Here is a 20,086-nt window from a genome sequence, read left to right as displayed (position 1 = left end):
GTGTCATGGTCAAGGTTCAAGGTTCAAGGTTCTTTATTTGTCACATGCATAGTTATACAAGTATAACACACAGTGAAATGTAGCCTGACACGCTCCTCGACATGTGCAAAAATTGGGGGGGGTGTAGAGGAAGAACATTATATATATCTACATATAGTATATACACTGGGTGAATGTGCAGTAGTAGCAGCAAGCAGGTGAATTCTGTACATTAATATGAATAGACATCTGACTATTTTATGGTCCGGGTGAGTGCTGGGCCTTCCCACAGGGCCGGCATTTCCACCCCTAGGCAGAGCCGCCACAGCATGCTGACAGGCTGCACCTGAGCATAATTGGAATTGCCGGCTTCTTAAGACCAGCGCTCAGACTCACACCTCGCCAGATCGTCGGCAAACCTTTGTCAGTCAGGGCTTTCACAGTTTCTCCACTCTCAGAGGACCTCTGGACGTTGTCAAGCCGCTGCCGTCACCTGTTAGGATTTCAGCGCTGGTCTGTTTACAGTTTCTCCGTGCCTGCCTGCCTCCCTGCCCAGCGCTCAGAATAATCATCTCCCCTCACCCAGATTTCCCAGTGTCGGGTTCTCCATTCAATCCACAACAGCCCCGTGGCTTCACCACGGACACTTCCAGTGCTCCTTCTAGTTTTGTTTCATAGAAATGCCAAGTCGGCCATGTGTGTTTCAAAGTAAAGGATTGTGAATTTCTGAGTTAGAACTGTGTGACTCCAAGCCGAGTATTATGAATCATAGTGTGCCTCTAAGCTAAAGTTATATCTAAATTCATGCTCCAGAGTAGAGTTTCTAGCGTGTGTTAAGTTTATTTAGGTTGCCGCTAGCACTCAGTTTCTCATGAGTGTTTTTAAGTTATTCCTTGTTTACGTTGAGCAATTCTAAGTTATGGTGAGCACTTTGAGCACCTCTCACCGTCGTTCGCTGTTTACATTAATTGCACCATATATATATATATATATATATATATATATATATATATATATATATATATATATATACATATATATATATATATATGTATATATATATATATATATATATATATATACATATATATATATATGTATATATATATATATATATATATATATATACATATATATATATATATATATATATATATATATATATATATATATATATATATGGTGCAATTAATGTAAACAGCGAACGACGGTTAAAAACGTAATAATAGTTTTCATTTTTGGTAGATTTTAGCATTAAAATTCAGGGTTGCCATGGCCGTTTTATCTATCTATCTATCTATCTATCTATCTATCTATCTATCTATCTATCTATCTATCTATCTATCTGGCAAGACTGCAAACATGACAGATGTATATATATATATATATATATATATATATATATATATATATATATATATAGATGTGTATATATATATATATATATATATATATATATATATACATATATATATATATATATATATATGTATATATATATATATATATATATATATATATATATATATATATATATATATATATATACATATATATATATATATGTATATATATATATATATATATATATACATCTGTCATGTTTGCAGTCTTGCCAGATAGATAGATAGATAGATAGATAGATAGATAGATAGATAGATAGATAGATAGATAGATAGATAGATAGATAGATAGATAGATAGATAGATAGATAGATAGATAGATAAAACGGCCATGGCAACCCTGAATTTTAATGCTAAAATCTACCAAAAATGAAAACTATTATTACGTTTTTAACAGATATACTCACTTCTGTCAAAAATTATTCTAACATCCAAGTAGATATTTTTATTCTGTGTTTAATTTATTTTGTTGGTTTGTTAATGTTTTTCCATTTATTTTACAGACCAAAGTATCAACTGCAACGTTAATGATTTACTATTTCTTTCATAGAGGACCTTTGCTCTGTTACTGTCACACCTTGTATTATATGCTGCACAGTACAGGACTGAAATTTGGCAGACAACGCAAAAAGCACTAAGTCTCTGGGCTCTCAGTACAAAGAACTCATAGCAGAGAATTCGTTTCACAGCCATGGGGATATTAGATGTCTTTCTCCAATCGTTCAGTTCTGCCTTCTTGTTAGGGGCACTGACAGTCATCCTCCTTGTCTATTTCATCGTCACTCCAAGCTTCAATTCTCAAAAAAAACAAAAGGGTCCTCCAGGACCCAGACCACTACCTGTGCTGGGGAACCTGCTGCAACTGGACCTGAAAGGACCTTACAAAACATTGCTGGAGGTGAGAAAGTAATTGAACTATGCTGCAGATACAGTTCTCCAGGCAGCTTTTTAGCTTTGGTTTCTTTGATGTGTGTGAAAATATGAAAATATTCTGTTCTTAGTTATCCAAGAAATATGGATCAGTCTTCACGGTCTATCTGGGACCTAAAAAGGTGGTGGTCCTAGCAGGATACAAGACAGTGAAGCAGGCACTTGTAGACTATGATGATGTGTTTGGAGACAGAAGCCCAACGAAACTTGCGCATGAATTAACCAAAGAGCATGGTAAAGGAATAATATTTTTTCTTAAAATCTTTTAGCTTTTTTTCTATTTTGGTACTGTCAAACTAAAATATGACCACTCTCAGGAGTTCTGTGGTCCAATGGTGACTCATGGAGAGAAATGAGACGCTTTGCATTGACTAAACTGAGAGACTTTGGAATGGGCAAGAGAGCATGTGAGGACAAAATAATTGAGGAATGTCAACATCTCATTGAAGTATTTAAGAAATTTAAAGGTAAAAAATTATCACATTTGTTTGAACTGAATTGAATTAATGGTCCAATTACTTATACTGACTGTATGTGTTTGTTTTGCTACAGGAGAAGCGTTTGATACAACCCAATCAATTAACTGTGCAGTCTCTAATATTATCTGCTCCATCGTCTATGGCAGCAGATTTGAATATAATGATCCAGAGTTTACATCGTTGGTAGATCGAACAAACAGATTTGTCAGACTCGGTGGAAGTCCCTCAATACAGGTATTGATTCCTACTTTGTGACACTTATGGAGTTACAGATTTTTTCAAGGTACAACTCAATAACCTTTGTAAATGAAAAATGGTATTTTATGTACAGATGTATATTTGATGATTCACAGATGTATGAAATGTTTCCATCAATCCTGAAGTGGACTGCTGATAGGAACGAAGGGTTCAAACTGGCTGCTGCCAATAAAATGCAAAACCGTGCCTTCTTCCATCGTTTAAAAGAGACTCTGAACCCACAGATGTGCAGAGGCTTTGTAGACGCCTTTCTGGTCCGCAAAGAAAATCTTGAGGTTGGACTTTCTATTATCTTTTAACTTTGTGTTCAGGAATAAATAACTTAAGCTGATGGTGAAACTGTGCCTTATCCTGCTCAGCTATGGTTAAGACAAAACAGCTGTGTTGCATCCTAATACCTTTATCACCCAGCAGATGTATGCGAACACTATTGATCATTTGTAATTCTTCTGGTGTATGTTACATCCTCGTTACTGTTCGGTGCCTTGACACTTCTTTTTCTACTGTGCAACCCCCATCCAACTTTGGGATTAGAATGATTTTAGTGACTTTGCTGTTAAATGTCTATGTGCAGGAATCTGGGATTACCAACAGTCACTTCCATGATGATAATCTTCTGATAACAGTCATTAATCTGTTTTCTGCCGGCACTGAGACAACATCAACTACACTGAGATGGGGACTTCTGCTAATGGCCAAATATCCGAAGATACAGGGTGAGGAGCTCAAATAATCCACAACTTGAATACACTCTTTTACTGGAAATCACATGACACATGTCACAAGAGCAATATCACAATAAGCATACATTTATCAAATATACTGGAGTGTTATTGTCAGTGTAACACAAGTGTAATGTGTCCACTGTTCTCGTTTAGACTCCAGAGGATTCTAATAGGGATGAAATTCAATTACTGTTACTTTTATACTCTAGATGAGGTCCAGGAAGAGCTGAGGAGGGTCATAGGAGATCGACAGGTGCAGGTTGCTGACAGGAAAAACCTTCCCTTCACTGACGCCGTCATCCATGAGATACAGAGACTGAGCAGCATCGTCCCCACTGCACTTCCTCACAAAACCACCCGAGACATCACTTTTCAGGGTCACTTTATTGAGAAGGTTAGACTAATTGTTATCTATTCGAATCTGCTCGGCATCAAGCCATGTTTTGAGATAATGTAACTACATCCTGGATCGTCCTGCATTAACTTTGAGTTGAGGTGCCAAAGTTCTAAAGCTATAAAAAACCTAAGTGCAGACACAAAGAGTAAGCATGAGTGGGAACAGTTGTTATCAGTTTACTGAGTGCACAAAACAGAAGCTTGATGCCATCTTGGACGGGCAATCACAGGAATACGGGAAAGTTTGAAACTGAATCCAAATCAAAAGTATGTGCTGTTTTTATGTGTTGTCTTAGTACGTTTTGTACTTTGTGCATCTCTGAAATCAGCTGTTATCTGCAGGGAACCACAGTGTTTCCTCTCTTGACATCTGTCCTGCATGATCCAAGTGAGTGGGAGAGGCCTCACAGCTTTTATCCTGCTCATTTCTTGGACAAAGAGAAAAAGTTTGTCAAGCGAGATGCCTTCATTCCATTTTCTGCAGGTTTGTGAGCTCAGCCATTACCACTGAGGTACATCTCTTCACAGGACAGTTGATTATTATTCATCTCTTGCAGGTCGCAGGATTTGCCTCGGAGAGAGTCTGGCCAGGATGGAGCTCTTCCTCTTCTTCACCACCCTCCTGCAGCGTTTTCGTTTCACTCCTGCACCTGGAGTTTCAGAGGATGAATTAGATCTGACTCCAATTGTGAGCATTACTCTCAGCCCTTCGATTCACAAATTATGTGCTGTTTCCCAAATGTGAGGAAGAGATGGTCTTTATAAGCTTTTGTTGTCCTGTGAAACGGCTCCAGTCAATTTTTAGCAGAATATTTTCTTGTGTCCTTAATTATTATTAGTCCTTTATTTATCCAGGTAAAAAAAATCTCATTGAGATTAAAAATCTAATTTCCAAGAGAGACCTGGCATCATGGCAACAATTTCAGGCTCACTGACATGATTTACAAAATGTTTAGTTCAATTGTTCCTTTAGTTTCAAGGTGATTTTATTAGCCCCATCTCATGTAGGTAAAGATTGCCTGTTGGCTTCAAAGTTTTCACTGACAATAAAGGCAGAATGTTTTGATTACTTAAAAATGCTACACCTGCCATGTATCGCTCTCTCGCTTGCTCATAAAGATGTAAGATGTTAAACATTTTCCTCCACAATAAAGATCAAATGCTGCATCAGTGCATGTCGTGCTCATTACTGCCCCTCAAGAAAGAAGACACCCTCAGTTTTCTTAGTAAGTACCGCCATGCCACGCCCCCTGGTGGTTGGAGAAGTTTACAGATGGGTTGACAACACATTATTGTTACATTGTTGGTCTTCCATGTGACCTCTTTAGAGAGAAGAAGAATGTCTGAAAGGAACTGAAATATATATCAATGTTTATTTGTATAGATGAATTGTTTTTTCATAATTTTGGGGGGCTAATTGATGGTTACCAGACTCTTTGGGCCATTTTCTATCTGTCCGCTTCACTTTTTCATTTAGTGATAAGAAAAACTAATGACCATCACTTGTAGCTGTCTAAGTCACCCATAATTAAAGTGTATTCAGTTCATCTTGACGTAGTTTTTTCAGCGGGAGAAGCATTTCATCCAAGTGACTTCTTCAGTCTTAGCTGAATGCAGGTTTCTCCAACCTTATTGCTTCTCTTAGATATTGCCACTTTATTTACCTGCTGCCCTTGTTGTTAGGAAACCTGCTTTGCTACCCAGTCACTTTGGCCAAAACTGCTTGGTTACCCGTTTTATCCTACACTCAGCTAGGTTGGATAAAAAGTTATTTACCGTACTTTCTGATTTATGACATACTTCCGGTTTGGAAGTCTTATAGAAAAGCATAAAATATAAATGCTCTTTACATTTATCATATATTCAACTCTAAAAGTCAATACAAAAAAATGAGCTTCAGTTTCAAATAATGTTAAAATATAGTAAAAAAAATGCTGCACTTTAAAGTGTTTACACAAATAACTGTGTTGATATCAGGTACACACATTTATACGTGTTTTATTATTTTTTTTTTTTTCATTCTGAAAATATAATATTGACACAGACCAAAGTACTAACTGCAACATTAATCATTTACTCATTCATAACCACAGAACACTGTTTGCACTGTTTATCCCTGTGCAGTGTCTTTCACAGTCACTGAGTTTTCAGTGCAAGTAACAGAGTGTATATTTTACTTGAAAACCATGGGGATATTAAATGTTTTTCTTCAGGCCTTCAGTTCTACCTTCTTGTTGGGGGCTCTGACGGTCCTCCTGCTCATCTATTTAATCTCCTCTGCTAGCTTTAGTACCCAGGATCCCCCAGGACCCAGACCACTTCCCTTGTTTGGGAACTTGCTTCAGATGAACCTGAAAAGACCCTACAAAACATTATTGGAGGTGAGGTAAAGCTATTGGGCTGCTTTTCTTTTAGGCTGACTTATAAATTCAGCTTTCCATGCAGCTCTTACAACTTCCAGGGTCTCTCTAATGTGTGTCAAAATATCAACATATTCTGCCCTTCTTAGCTGTCCAAGAAATATGGATCAGTCTTTACTGTCTATCTTGGACCCCAAAAAGTGGTGGTGCTGGCAGGATACAAGACAGTGAAGGAGGCACTTGTTGACTATGATGAAGTGTTTGGAGACAGAGATCCAATTCTAATTGTGCATCAAATGAACCATGGAAATGGTAAAAATAAATAAATAAATAAATAAAATAAAATAAAAAATGGGCATAACCACATTATGTGTCTTAAATTATTGTTATTTAAACTCTATACACACTTCATTACAGGGGTTGTGTGGTCCAACGGTGATTCATGGAAGGAAATGAGGCGCTTTGCACTGACTAACCTGAGAGACTTTGGGATGGGCAAGAGAGCATGTGAGGACAAAATAATTGAAGAATGTCAATACCTCATTGAGGTTTTTAAGAAATTCAAAGGTAAGATTTGTTTATGTTAAAAAAAATTAATGAAGGTTGATGAAGATTAATTTGACTGTTATTTGTTTTTCACTCCTTTCACTTGTCTTGTCACAGGAGAAGCTTTTGATACAAACCAAAGATTATCATATGCAGTCTCTAATATTATCTGCTCCATTGTCTATGGAAGCAGATTTGAATATAATGATCCAGAGTTTACATCTCTGGTAGATCGAATGAGCAGAGGTGCTAAACTTTTGGGTTCTCCTTCAGTACAGGTCATTTCTATAGTTACTTTCATAAGCACATAAAGCATCAGTTGTTGCAAATAACAAAATATTATTCTAGTTACTGGTGGTTATATAATTTTTGACAGATGTACAACATGTGTCCAGCGCTGTTGAGTTGGATTGGTGCCAGGAAGGAACTGCTCGAAATGTCTGCTACCAGTAGCAAACAAAACCTTGGCATCTTCAGTCATTTAAAAGAGACTCTGAACCCACAGATGTGCAGAGGCTTTGTGGATGCCTTTCTGCTCCGCAAGCAAACTCTGGAGGTTGGCATCTCTGTCACTTGTCAAGTTTGTAGTCTGAAATTATTAACTGAAGCTCAGGGTGAAGCTGTGCACATTCCTGCTTAACTAAACAAATATGCTGTGTCCTAGTAAGAACAAAGTACACATTTTGTCAGTTTTAAGGGAATTAGATTTACTGGCATTTTATTGTTGCATGTCTGAAGGAATCTGGGATTACCAACAGTCATTTCCATGATGATAACCTTTTGATGACAGTAATGAACTGAGACAACATCAACTACACTGAGATGGGGACTTCTGCTTATGGCCAAATATCCAAAGATTCAGGGTGAGGAGCCTAAAAATTTAACTTCAATGTGCTAATGAAATCAAATCACTGTCACAAAAACAAAATCAAATAAATAATGTCACCTTCATTTATAGCCGTGTGAAAAATCACATTTTCAAAGTACTCTATTTTTAGTCCTGTGAAACACAAATTATTCCCTTCATGGGATTTAGGAGTAGCAGCCAATCAATAAGGTGCTAATCAAAAGCACGATTAGTTGATCTTTAGCAAGTGTGAGCAACTGAATGAAGACAGATTTTTTATAGTTTGTTAGACTGAAGCCTTCAGGTGTGGACTAACATACACCTGAGGGCTTCATTCTTCCCTGGAGTGGAAGTTCCAGTAAATGCACCCCAAATTAAAAACCAGTTTATTCTAGTACAATTCTGCAGTTCTACAATTAAAAAAAGACAGAACAGGTACGGCTTGTTTAAAATAGTTGCCAAAAGAAAGCATAGACTTCTGAGACAACATCCTGTTGACTGACAAGACAAAACTAGAAATGTTTTATCATAATGCAAAAGTACCACATCAAGCACAAATCCAACACAGTATGTCAGCACAAACACCTCAGACAAACTCACACACAGTGCTAAAGGAGTGATGATTTGCAGTTGATTTTTCCAGTCACAGGACTTGGGTACCTTGGGTAACTCTGTAATGATCATAAGTATTTTATAGCAAATGTCAGAGGATCTGTCCCAGATTGGCCTAAACTGGGCTCTCCAAAAGAATGGCTGAAAAAGATAACAATCAAGGTGCTGCAATGGCCCAGTCGAAGTCCAGACATAAACTCAAATGAAATGCTGTGACAAGACATTAACAGAGCCATGCCTGACTGAATGTCTGCAAACCTCAATGAACTAAAGCAGCACTGTAAAGAAGAGTGGGCCAAAATTTCTCTACACCAATGTGAGAGACTGATAAAATAATTTAAAAAGAACTATTACTTCAACTGGCGTGCACTTAATTTTTTTTACAAGATTGCATAGATTTCTGTGAAAACACTGTAAAATGGAGTGTTTGAGTGATTCTAATAGGGATGAAATTTAATTATTGTTACTTTTATACACCAGATGAGGTCCAGGAGGAGCTGATGAGAGTCATAGGAGATCGACAGGTTCAGGTTGCAGACAGACATAAAGATGTAACATGTTAAAGGTTTTTCTCCACAATAAAGATCAAATGCTGCAACAGTGTACGTCATACCCATTACTGCCCTCTCTAGATCATTTTGATAATTCAAACTGTCCAGACAACGCTGTGTGTATCCTTCCCAAAGGAGGACTCCTTCACTTTTCTTAGCAAATACCCACAATGCTGTAGAGGTTTACAGGTGGGTTGACAAAACAATATTATTATTGTTAGCATTGTTGGTCAGCCATGTCTGGGTGAGCGTGGAAGTACTGACCTTATTTTGAGTTTGATTCCATAAAAAGTGACAAAAACATTAGTGTCCGTTGTGCGTGGGAAGAAAACGTCTTTTTACAGCGGAAAAAAAAAATTCCTAAACTTCCAAGCAAGCACCGAGTGCGCTACGACGTAATGGGAAACTCACAAAGAAACTCGCGGATTCTTCAACTGACTGCTGCGGCACACCTGCACCAGGGTAAACCTCCGCCTACCCCACTCCTGCTTTACAGGTGAAAATAGAGCAACAGGACGACTAGTCTTTGACTTTATTTATTTTCTGCTGGGTTTTACTTGCATCTATTTGAAAGACTGAGTGTAGACACAAAAAATATTTTATTTTATTTGCTGGAATCTGCAGAAAATAGGTTTAAATATTAAACAAATTTCTTCCAGTCAGAGAATGTTGCATATAATTAAATTTTTGATTGATGCATAAAGATAAAAGATTAAAACTGATAAAACAAGTTTTAAAAAGAGACTTTTCCATTTGATTACATTTTGTATGATGGATTATGCAGAAAAAGTAGAATTGGGCTGAAAGATCTATCGCTTTATCACCTCTTCAGGTTGTAAATCGTGTTTTTAAAAAGTAACTAAGTAATTATTACTTTTGAAAATAAGTAATCAGTAAAATAATGGGATTACTTTTTTGGGGAAGTAATCAGTAATTAGTTACTGATTACTTTTTTCAAGTCACTTGACCAACACTGGTCTTAAATAGTTTTATTTTTATTCGGTATCTACAATTTGAATCAATTGTCAAAATTGCTGAAATCAAGCAAAGCACATTTACACTCATAAACCTGTATGTATCAGAAAACAGACAAGGAAGATTAGCTTGGCAGCAGGATAAAAGTAAACAGAACAATAATATAAAATAATAATGACAATAGTAGTGATAGAAAGTCCAAGGACGGTTATTTGCCATTAAGGAGACAAGATGCAGTAGGGATAAAAGAAACCTGGAGTCTTTTAATCTTCCTCAGAGGTACTCTAAAACGATGGCCGCAACAACTCAAACTCAGTGTGAAGTGGATGGTTCAAACAATTCATAATAGAATGAGCCTTTCTAAGCACATTTTTGTTGTAGATGGCCAAAAGTCCATCTTGCCAGTGCCCTGAAATTTTGCTAGCAGTTTTTACCAGAAGTCCCAACCTCAATTCTTATTCTTCACCGTCAGGTTACCAAACCAGGCAGCGATACAAAAGGACATCACAGATTTGATAAAACTTCCATAAAACAAAGACAACATCTCAGATGAGACATTAAAAGATTTCATTTTCCCTAAAAAGAACATTCTTTGTTGAACCTTTTTAGTAGTGGCATCAGCATGAGCGTCATGGTCCTGTGTCATGCGACCCAGTGTTTTTGAGTTTCATGTTATTTTGTTATTTCATCTGTATTCCAGTTTCTTTTCAGTTTTCTAGTTATTCAGTCAGGCCTAGATTGCAGTTTAGTTCATGGTTTATCAGGTTCCCCTTGTGTCATGTCTACGACTCCATGTTTCCTGTTGTATTTTGAAAGAGTCCAGTGTTCTTTGTTCATTGTATTTAGTTTCACTTCCCCTGTCCTGCCATTAGGTTCACGGGTGTCAGCTGTGCTCCCTTGTGTGGCCACTTCCCTTGATCTTCCCTTATGTGTATTTAGTCTCTGTTTCATTCAGTCTGTGTCGCGTCGTCTGTGTAACCTTCCCAGTTATGTCTCGTCATAGTCATCACAGTTCTCATAGTCACAGTCATAGAATCAGTTTTCAAAGTTTCATAGCTTTATCACCGTTTCATAGTCTCGCATAGCGTTCAGTGTCATAGGTTTTTCATAGTCTGTTTAGCTTTTGTTTTGCCTTTTGTCATCAGCCATAATAAAGGCTCGCCTTTTGTTAACTCATATCATGTCTCCTTGCCTATGTCTGCTCTTGGGCCCTGCTCTAACTAACATACCGGTGAACCTCACTGTGACAATGAGATTCAAAACACAGTTTATGGTCAAGTACCACACCTAGATATTTGTAACTCTCAACAATCCCGATTTCAGCAGTTTTAATAATAGTAGGTGATGAGCTATAAGAGGACTTCCTAAAATCAATAATCATGTTTTTAGTTTTTGACACATTAAGTGAAAGAAAGGACTACAACCTGTCCATGGCTTGACTCGTCTCCCACTAGAAGACTGACGATCACTGTGTCATCAGCAAACTTCAGGATGTGTCTGTTCATGAAATTGCTGCGACACTCATTTGTATAAAGAATGAACAGAAGGGGAGAGAGGCAGCAACCCTGGGGTGATCCAGTAGAGCAGGAGAGCACATCAGAAAACACATGATTCGCCCTCACGCAGTGTGACCTATTAGTCAGAAAGTCTGTCACCCAGCTGACCAGACTAGTATCAAGTTTAAAATGATTGTAAAGCCTGCCAGCAAGTAAGAAGTGTTGAATTGGATGTGAGGGGCCTCAAGATGCTCATACAAGAAATACGAGAGTGTTTCAACAGCATCCTCCACACCTCTTCCTGCTCTGTAGGCAAACTGGAAGGGGTCAAGATGGTGTTCAACATGCATTAAAATCTCCTTCCAATTATCTTCTCAAAGGACTTCCTCACTAAAGAAGTCAGAGCCAGAGGCTCTGCCCTTAGCAACAGAAACAATGACAGCATGTTTCCAAATCTTAGGTACTGAATGAAACTCTAAAGATAGTGAGAAAATATGGTGAAAAATCCCACTCAGCTGATCAGCACAAGTTCTCAGTACCTGTCCACAGATGTTGTCAGGTCCAGGACGCTTACTTTTAGTGTGTCTAAAGAGATTAGCTACCCCCTTCTCATCAATACAAAATGATGGGGGAGTGATAGTCTTTTCCCTCAGTGTGCTGGTCTGCCTAGAACAGTCAAAGTTCTCAAAACAAAGGTAAAAACTGTTAAGACTGTCTGCCAGATGTTTTTAGAGGTAAACCCCTCTAAGGTAATATTACTTTTACCTTTCATCTGTAGCCCTGCCATTGTTTTCATACCAAGCCAAGCTCTTTTGAGGTTGTTACTGTGGAGTTTTCCCCCAATCTTATTTCTGTATCTCATCTTGGCAATCTGTATTGCGGCCCTCACCTCCTTCCTCAGTATTCTCACAGTGGGAATGTCTCCCTTGTTAAAAGCAATTTTCGTTTTAAGAATCAGATCCTTAATATCTTTAGAGAGCCACGGTTTGTTATTGGGGGAAGTCTTAAATTCTCTGACTGGAATTACAGAGTCTTTGCAAAAAGAGATGTAGCTACACACCACACCAGTGAGTTCATCCAAATCAGAAGTGCTCTCTTGAAACAAGGACCAGTCAGTACAATCAAAACACCCCTGAAGGGCAACACAACTGTTTTTTGTCCGGACATTAGTCCCAAAGCCGCTGATTCGCAGTGAAGTGTCACTGTCCACATCGATCAGCCACGTCTCGGTAAGTGCCATCGGGCAAGCCTCCCTGTATTGAAGCATTAATTAATCTGTACAACACTAAAACGTTTTTTCATCTCTGTGTGTGGAGTGAAGCTTTGGAATAGACTACTTGAAGAACTGAAGCAATGTCTCAGCATAACTCAGTTTTAAAGTTGGTTCAAAAAATATGGTTTTTGCAAAGTACAGGGAGGAGGTAGGGCTCGACTGAGATTTCTATAAATAAAAGCTCCATCCAAAGAGGGATGGATGCCGACTCTCCTAACAAGACCAGGTTTTCTCCAATTATCTATAAAGACCACATCATTTTGTGGACACCACTCAGACAGCCAGCAAACTAAGGAATGGTGCGATTGGGGAGGGGACCAGAGAAAACTAAAGAGTCTGGCATTGTTTTGGCAAAGTTACACATGGATTCAATATTAATTTTAGTGAGCTCCAATTGATGTTTACGCTTGAAGTTACATTTACCCTTAACCAACAGTTTTAAATTTCCCTTATTGGGGTGAGGGTTAAACCCCGCACAGATGGTCCTGTTTACTATGCTAGCCACTTAGTTGTGGCGTTCTGTGTATGCCCTGCCTGCTAGCATCTTGTGCCCTGCTGTTATGTCATGCATTGTCTCAGGGGTATCTTTAACAGTCTACACCTGGGATCTTGCCTGGTGTGATAGACCCCAGCCTCTATGGATCTTGTGCTCAGAGCTTGTTCCTGTGCTGCCATGATTAGTGCCTCTGTGCTGTCTTTCAGTCCAGCTTTGTCCAGCCACTGGTAGGATTTCTGGATATCAGCCACCTCCTCTATCTGCCGGTGGTACATACCGTGCAGGGGCCTGTCCTTCCATGATGGTTCCTCCTCTTCCTCCTCTTTCTTGGGTTGGGGCCTTCTACCTGATGTGTTAGTGGATGTTCATGTCTGATCCTGGACTGTGGTGATGACACTCACCAGTCCCGGCCTCTTTCGTTCCACTTAGCATACAGCCTCCGGGTGCTGGACTTGGAGTGAAACCCTTCATGCATGGTTATATATATATATATATATATATATATATATATGTATATATATATATATAAAGGCGTGTAGTCTAACCACACCCGGAAGCGTAGTGGTTAGACTACACGCCTTTGGAACAGAGGATCGCAAGTTCGATTCCTGCCTGGGGCGTCTGTATCCAGTAAGGGTCCTAAGGCTAGACCCCCTATGCTAAGCGAGCCTACCGCAGACATGAGCGAGACAAATAAATATGAAGGCATGCCGGCTCGGACATCTGAGGGCAGACCACAGCAACCTCCCTGAACAGGGTCCAGTAACCATCACAGTGGCAGATATCCAAGAAAGAGTCTCCAGTATGAAGAGTTGGACAGCACCAGGGCCCGACATGGTTCATGCCTACTGGCTGAAGAAGCTGACTGCACTCCACGAGCGTCTGGCAGCACAAATGAACCAGCTGCTAGTTAACGAGAGACACCCGGAATGGCTAACTGAAGGCCGGACGGTCCTGATCCCCAAGGACCCCAAGAAGGGACTGGTCCCCTCCAACTACCGACCAATAACCTGCCTCAGTACTACATGGAAGCTCCTGTCAGGCATCATATCGGCTAAGATGAACAGGCACATGGGTCAATACATGTGCGGGACACAGAAAGGAATTGGCAAGAATACCAGAGGCGCAAAACACAAACGCAAATCAGCCGAGACTGCAAGACCAGACTGACCAACCTGTGCACTGCCTGGATTGATTACAAGAAGGCCTATGACTCAATGCCCCACAGCTGGATACTGGAATGCCTAGAATTGTACAAGATCAATGGGACCCTAAGAGCCTTCATCAGGAACTCAATGGGGATGTGGCGTACAACACTAGAGGCCAACTCCAAGCCCATAGCACAAGTCACCATCAAGTGCGGGATCTACCAAGGAGATGCTCTGTCCCCACTGCTGTTCTGCATAGGCCTGAACCCCCTCAGTGAGATCATTAACAAGACTGGCTACGGATACCGACTACGGAACGGAGCAGTTGTCAGCCACCTCCTGTACATGGATGACATCAAGCTGTATGCCAAGAGTGAACGAGACATCGATTCACTGATCCACACTACCAGGCTATACAGCAATGACATTGGAATGTCGTTCGGACTGGAGAAGTGTAGTCGGATGGTATCAAAGAGAGGGAAGGTAGTCAGAACTGAGGGGATTGAACTACCAGAAGGCAACATTGCAGACATAGAGGACAGTTACAAGTACCTGGGGATCCCGCAGGCAAATGGGAACCATGAAGAGGCCGCTAGAAAGGCTGCAACCACCAAGTACCTGCAGAGGGTCAGGCAAGTCCTGAGGAGTCAGCTGAATGGTAAGAACAAGATCCGGGCCATCAACACGTACGCCCTGCCCGTGATCAGGTACCCTGCTGGGGTAATAGGCTGGCCAAAGGAGGAGATAGAAGCCACTGACATAAAGACAAGAAAGCTCCTTACCATGCATGGAGGGTTTCACCCCAAGTCCAGCACCCTGAGGCTGTACGCTAAGCGGAAGGAAGGGGGCCGGGGACTGGTGAGTGTCAGCACCACAGTCCAGGATGAGACAACGAACATCCAAGAATACATTGGGAAGATGGCCCCAACTGACCGAGTGCTCAGTGAATACCTCAGGCAGCAGAAACCCAAGAAAGAGGAGGGAGACGAGGAACCATCATGGAAGGACAGGCCCCTGCACGGTATGTACCACCGGCAGATAGAGGAGGTGGCTGATATCCAGAAATCCTACCAGTGGCTGGACAAAGCTGGACTGAAAGACAGCACAGAGGCACTAATCATGGCAGCACAAGAACAAGCTCTGAGTACAAGATCCATAGAGGCTGGGGTCTATCACACCAGGCAAGACCCCAGGTGCAGGCTGTGTAAAGATGCCCCAGAGACAATCCAGCACATAACAGCAGGGTGCAAGATGCTAGCAGGCAAGGCATACATGGAACGCCATAACCAAGTGGCCGGCATAGTGTACAGGAACATCTGTGCCGAGTATAACCTGGAAGTCCCGAGGTCAAAATGGGAGATGCCCCCAAGGGTGGTGAAGAATGACCGAGCTAAGATCCTGTGGGACTTCCAGATACAGACGGACAAAATGGTGGTGGCTAACCAACCGGACATAGTGGTGGTAGACAAACAGAAGAAGACGGCCGTAGTGATCGATGTAGCGGTTCCGAATGACAGCAATATCAGGAAGAAGGAACACGAGAAGCTGGAGAAATACCAAGGGCTCAGAGAAGAGCTCGAGAGGATGTGGAGGGTGAAGGTAATGGTGGTCCCCGTGGTAATCGGAGCACTAGGTGCGGTGACTCCCAAGCTAGGCGAGTGGCTCCAGCAGCCCCCTAGAACAACATCGGAGATCTCTGTCCAGAAGAGCGCAGTCCTGGGAACAGCTAAGATACTGCGCAGGACCCTCAAGCTCCCAGGCCTCTGGTAGAGGACCCGAGCTTGAAGGATAGATCCGCCCGCAGGGGCGTGCTGGGTGTTTTTTTTTTTTATATATATATATATATACATACATACATCTGTCATGTTTGCAGTCTTGCCAGATAGATAGATAGATAGATAGATAGATAGATAGATAGATAAAACGGCCATGGCAACCCTGAATTTTAATGCTAAAATCTACCAAAAATGAAAACTATTATTACGTTTTTAACAGATATACTCACTTCTGTCAAAAATTATTCTAACATCCAAGTAGATATTTTTATTCTGTGTTTAATGTATTTTGTTGGTTTGTTAATGTTTTTCCATTTATTTTACAGACCAAAGTATCAACTGCAACGTTAATGATTTACTATTTCTTTCATAGAGGACCTTTGCTCTGTTACTGTCACACCTTGTATTATATGCTGCACAGTACAGGACTGAAATTTGGCAGACAACGCAAAAAGCACTAAGTCTCTGGGCTCTCAGTACAAAGAACTCATAGCAGAGAATTCGTTTCACAGCCATGGGGATATTAGATGTCTTTCTCCAATCGTTCAGTTCTGCCTTCTTGTTAGGGGCACTGACAGTCATCCTCCTTGTCTATTTCATCGTCACTCCAAGCTTCAATTCTCAAAAAAAACAAAAAGGTCCTCCAGGACCCAGACCACTACCTGTGCTGGGGAACCTGCTGCAACTGGACCTGAAAGGACCTTACAAAACATTGCTGGAGGTGAGAAAGTAATTGAACTATGCTGCAGATACAGTTCTCCAGGCAGCTTTTTAGCTTTGGTTTCTTTGATGTGTGTGAAAATATGAAAATATTCTGTTCTTAGTTATCCAAGAAATATGGATCAGTCTTCACGGTCTATCTGGGACCTAAAAAGGTGGTGGTCCTAGCAGGATACAAGACAGTGAAGCAGGCACTTGTAGACTATGATGATGTGTTTGGAGACAGAAGCCCAACGAAACTTGCACATGAATTAACCAAAGAGCATGGTAAAGGAATAATATTTTTTCTTAAAATCTTTTAGCTTTTTTTCTATTTTGGTACTGTCAAACTAAAATATGACCACTCTCAGGAGTTCTGTGGTCCAATGGTGACTCATGGAGAGAAATGAGACGCTTTGCATTGACTAAACTGAGAGACTTTGGAATGGGCAAGAGAGCATGTGAGGACAAAATAATTGAGGAATGTCAACATCTCATTGAAGTATTTAAGAAATTTAAAGGTAAAAAATTATCACATTTGTTTGAACTGAATTGAATTAATGGTCTAATTACTTATACTGACTGTATGTGTTTGTTTTGCTACAGGAGAAGCGTTTGATACAACCCAATCAATTAACTGTGCAGTCTCTAATATTATCTGCTCCATCGTCTATGGCAGCAGATTTGAATATAATGATCCAGAGTTTACATCGTTGGTAGATCGAACAAACAGATTTGTCAGACTCGGTGGAAGTCCCTCAATACAGGTATTGATTCCTACTTTGTGACACTTATGGAGTTACAGATTTTTTCAAGGTACAACTCAATAACCTTTGTAAATGAAAAATGGTATTTTATGTACAGATGTATATTTGATGATTCACAGATGTATGAAATGTTTCCATCAATCCTGAAGTGGACTGCTGATAGGAACGAAGGGTTCAAACTGGCTGCTGCCAATAAAATGCAAAACCGTGCCTTCTTCCATCGTTTAAAAGAGACTCTGAACCCACAGATGTGCAGAGGCTTTGTAGACGCCTTTCTGGTCCGCAAAGAAAATCTTGAGGTTGGACTTTCTATTATCTTTTAACTTTGTGTTCAGGAATAAATAACTTAAGCTGATGGTGAAACTGTGCCTTATCCTGCTCAGCTATGGTTAAGACAAAACAGCTGTGTTGCATCCTAATACCTTTATCACCCAGCAGATGTATGCGAACACTATTGATCATTTGTAATTCTTCTGGTGTATGTTACATCCTCGTTACTGTTCGGTGCCCTGACACTTCTTTTTCTACTGTGCAACCCCCATCCAACTTTGGGATTAGAATGATTTTAGTGACTTTGCTGTTAAATGTCTATGTGCAGGAATCTGGGATTACCAACAGTCACTTCCATGATGATAATCTTCTGATAACAGTCATGAATCTGTTTGCTGCCGGCACTGAGACAACATCAACTACACTGAGATGGGGACTTCTGCTAATGGCCAAATATCCGAAGATACAGGGTGAGGAGCTCAAATAATCCACAACTTGAATACACTCTTTTACTGGAAATCACATGACACATGTCACAAGAGCAATATCACAATAAGCATACATTTATCAAATATACTGGAGTGTTATTGTCAGTGTAACACAAGTGTAATGTGTCCACTGTTCTCGTTTAGACTCCAGAGGATTCTAATAGGGATGAAATTCAATTACTGTTACTTTTATACTCTAGATGAGGTCCAGGAAGAGCTGAGGAGGGTCATAGGAGATCGACAGGTGCAGGTTGCTGACAGGAAAAACCTTCCCTTCACTGACGCCGTCATCCATGAGATACAGAGACTGAGCAGCATCGTCCCCACTGCACTTCCTCACAAAACCACCCGAGACATCACTTTTCAGGGTCACTTTATTGAGAAGGTTAGACTAATTGTTATCTATTCGAATCTGCTCGGCATCAAGCCATGTTTTGAGATAATGTAACTACATCCTGGATCGTCCTGCATTAACTTTGAGTTGAGGTGCCAAAGTTCTAAAGCTATAAAAAACCTAAGTGCAGACACAAAGAGTAAGCATGAGTGGGAACAGTTGTTATCAGTTTACTGAGTGCACAAAACAGAAGCTTGATGCCATCTTGGACGGGCAATCACAGGAATACGGGAAAGTTTGAAACTGAATCCAAATCAAAAGTATGTGCTGTTTTTATGTGTTGTCTTAGTACGTTTTGTACTTTGTGCATCTCTGAAATCAGCTGTTATCTGCAGGGAACCACAGTGTTTCCTCTCTTGACATCTGTCCTGCATGATCCAAGTGAGTGGGAGAGGCCTCACAGCTTTTATCCTGCTCATTTCTTGGACAAAGAGAAAAAGTTTGTCAAGCGAGATGCCTTCATTCCATTTTCTGCAGGTTTGTGAGCTCAGCCATTACCACTGAGGTACATCTCATCACAGGACAGTTGATTATTATTCATCTCTTGCAGGTCGCAGGATTTGCCTCGGAGAGAGTCTGGCCAGGATGGAGCTCTTCCTCTTCTTCACCACCCTCCTGCAGCGTTTTCGTTTCACTCCTGCACCTGGAGTTTCAGAGGATGAATTAGATCTGACTCCAATTGTGAGCATTACTCTCAGCCCTTCGATTCACAAATTATGTGCTGTTTCCCAAATGTGAGGAAGAGATGGTCTTTATAAGCTTTTGTTGTCCTGTGAAACGGCTCCAGTCAATTTTTAGCAGAATATTTTCTTGTGTCCTTAATTATTATTAGTCCTTTATTTATCCAGGTAAAAAAAATCTCATTGAGATTAAAAATCTAATTTCCAAGAGAGACCTGGCATCATGGCAACAATTTCAGGCTCACTGACATGATTTACAAAATGTTTAGTTCAATTGTTCCTTTAGTTTCAAGGTGATTTTATTAGCCCCATCTCATGTAGGTAAAGATTGCCTGTTGGCTTCAAAGTTTTCACTGACAATAAAGGCAGAATGTTTTGATTACTTAAAAATGCTACACCTGCCATGTATCGCTCTCTCGCTTGCTCATAAAGATGTAAGATGTTAAACATTTTCCTCCACAATAAAGATCAAATGCTGCATCAGTGCATGTCGTGCTCATTACTGCCCCTCAAGAAAGAAGACACCCTCAGTTTTCTTA

The 20,086-nt window shown here is 40.2% G+C and overlaps 2 protein-coding genes across 3 annotated transcripts; both read left to right on the top strand.

Moving 5' to 3' along the window:
- The first annotated feature begins 1,689 nt into the window (after nucleotides 1–1,689).
- Nucleotides 1,690–5,343, top strand: LOC146558354 (cytochrome P450 2K1-like). The gene is made up of 9 exons (XM_085248126.1): nucleotides 1,690–2,280; nucleotides 2,384–2,546; nucleotides 2,630–2,779; nucleotides 2,865–3,025; nucleotides 3,145–3,324; nucleotides 3,624–3,765; nucleotides 3,984–4,168; nucleotides 4,513–4,654; nucleotides 4,728–5,343. Exons 1-9 carry the CDS (start codon nucleotides 2,074–2,076, stop codon nucleotides 4,913–4,915), a joined length of 1,518 nt encoding a protein of 505 aa, XP_085104252.1. The 5' UTR covers nucleotides 1,690–2,073; the 3' UTR covers nucleotides 4,916–5,343.
- Nucleotides 5,344–6,287: 944 nt separating this feature from the next.
- LOC146558353 (cytochrome P450 2K1-like) lies at nucleotides 6,288–20,033 on the top strand. 2 transcript variants are annotated; one of them, XM_085248118.1, is made up of 15 exons: nucleotides 6,288–6,551; nucleotides 6,680–6,842; nucleotides 6,948–7,097; nucleotides 7,194–7,354; nucleotides 7,453–7,632; nucleotides 13,731–13,744; nucleotides 16,799–16,970; nucleotides 17,074–17,236; nucleotides 17,320–17,469; nucleotides 17,555–17,715; nucleotides 17,835–18,014; nucleotides 18,314–18,455; nucleotides 18,674–18,858; nucleotides 19,203–19,344; nucleotides 19,418–20,033. In XM_085248118.1, the coding sequence occupies exons 1-15, from the start codon at nucleotides 6,357–6,359 to the stop codon at nucleotides 19,603–19,605; spliced, it is 2,346 nt and encodes a 781-aa protein (XP_085104244.1). In that variant the 5' UTR covers nucleotides 6,288–6,356; the 3' UTR covers nucleotides 19,606–20,033. The 2 variants fall into 2 exon arrangements, with proteins under 2 accessions (XP_085104244.1, XP_085104243.1); XM_085248117.1 differs by lacking the exons at nucleotides 7,194–7,354; nucleotides 7,453–7,632; nucleotides 13,731–13,744 and having other exon boundaries at nucleotides 6,291–6,551; nucleotides 16,816–16,970.
- The last annotated feature ends 53 nt before the right edge of the window (nucleotides 20,034–20,086 follow it).

The sequence above is a fragment of the Mchenga conophoros genome, linkage group LG15 (genome assembly GCF_057382185.1).
Source record: "Mchenga conophoros isolate Kocher_MC1m ecotype Shallow Benthic linkage group LG15, M_conophoros_male_GT1.1, whole genome shotgun sequence".
NCBI lineage: Eukaryota > Metazoa > Chordata > Actinopteri > Cichliformes > Cichlidae > Mchenga > Mchenga conophoros.
This window is presented reverse-complemented; position numbering and strand designations above follow the sequence as displayed.

Excerpts from the sequence above, each read along its gene's own strand:
- LOC146558353 (XM_085248118.1), top strand. The coding sequence starts at position 6,357 with ATGGGGATATTAAATGTTTTTCTTCAGGCCTTCAGTTCTACCTTCTTG. Across the intron at positions 7,098-7,193 it reads GGTTTTTAAGAAATTCAAAG|GAGAAGCTTTTGATACAAAC; the intron begins GTAAGATTTGTT and ends GTCTTGTCACAG. Across the intron at positions 16,971-17,073 it reads CTTACAAAACATTGCTGGAG|TTATCCAAGAAATATGGATC; the intron begins GTGAGAAAGTAA and ends TTCTGTTCTTAG.
- LOC146558354 (XM_085248126.1), top strand. The coding sequence starts at position 2,074 with ATGGGGATATTAGATGTCTTTCTCCAATCGTTCAGTTCTGCCTTCTTG. Across the intron at positions 2,547-2,629 it reads TGAATTAACCAAAGAGCATG|GAGTTCTGTGGTCCAATGGT; the intron begins GTAAAGGAATAA and ends GACCACTCTCAG. Across the intron at positions 3,026-3,144 it reads GTGGAAGTCCCTCAATACAG|ATGTATGAAATGTTTCCATC; the intron begins GTATTGATTCCT and ends GATGATTCACAG.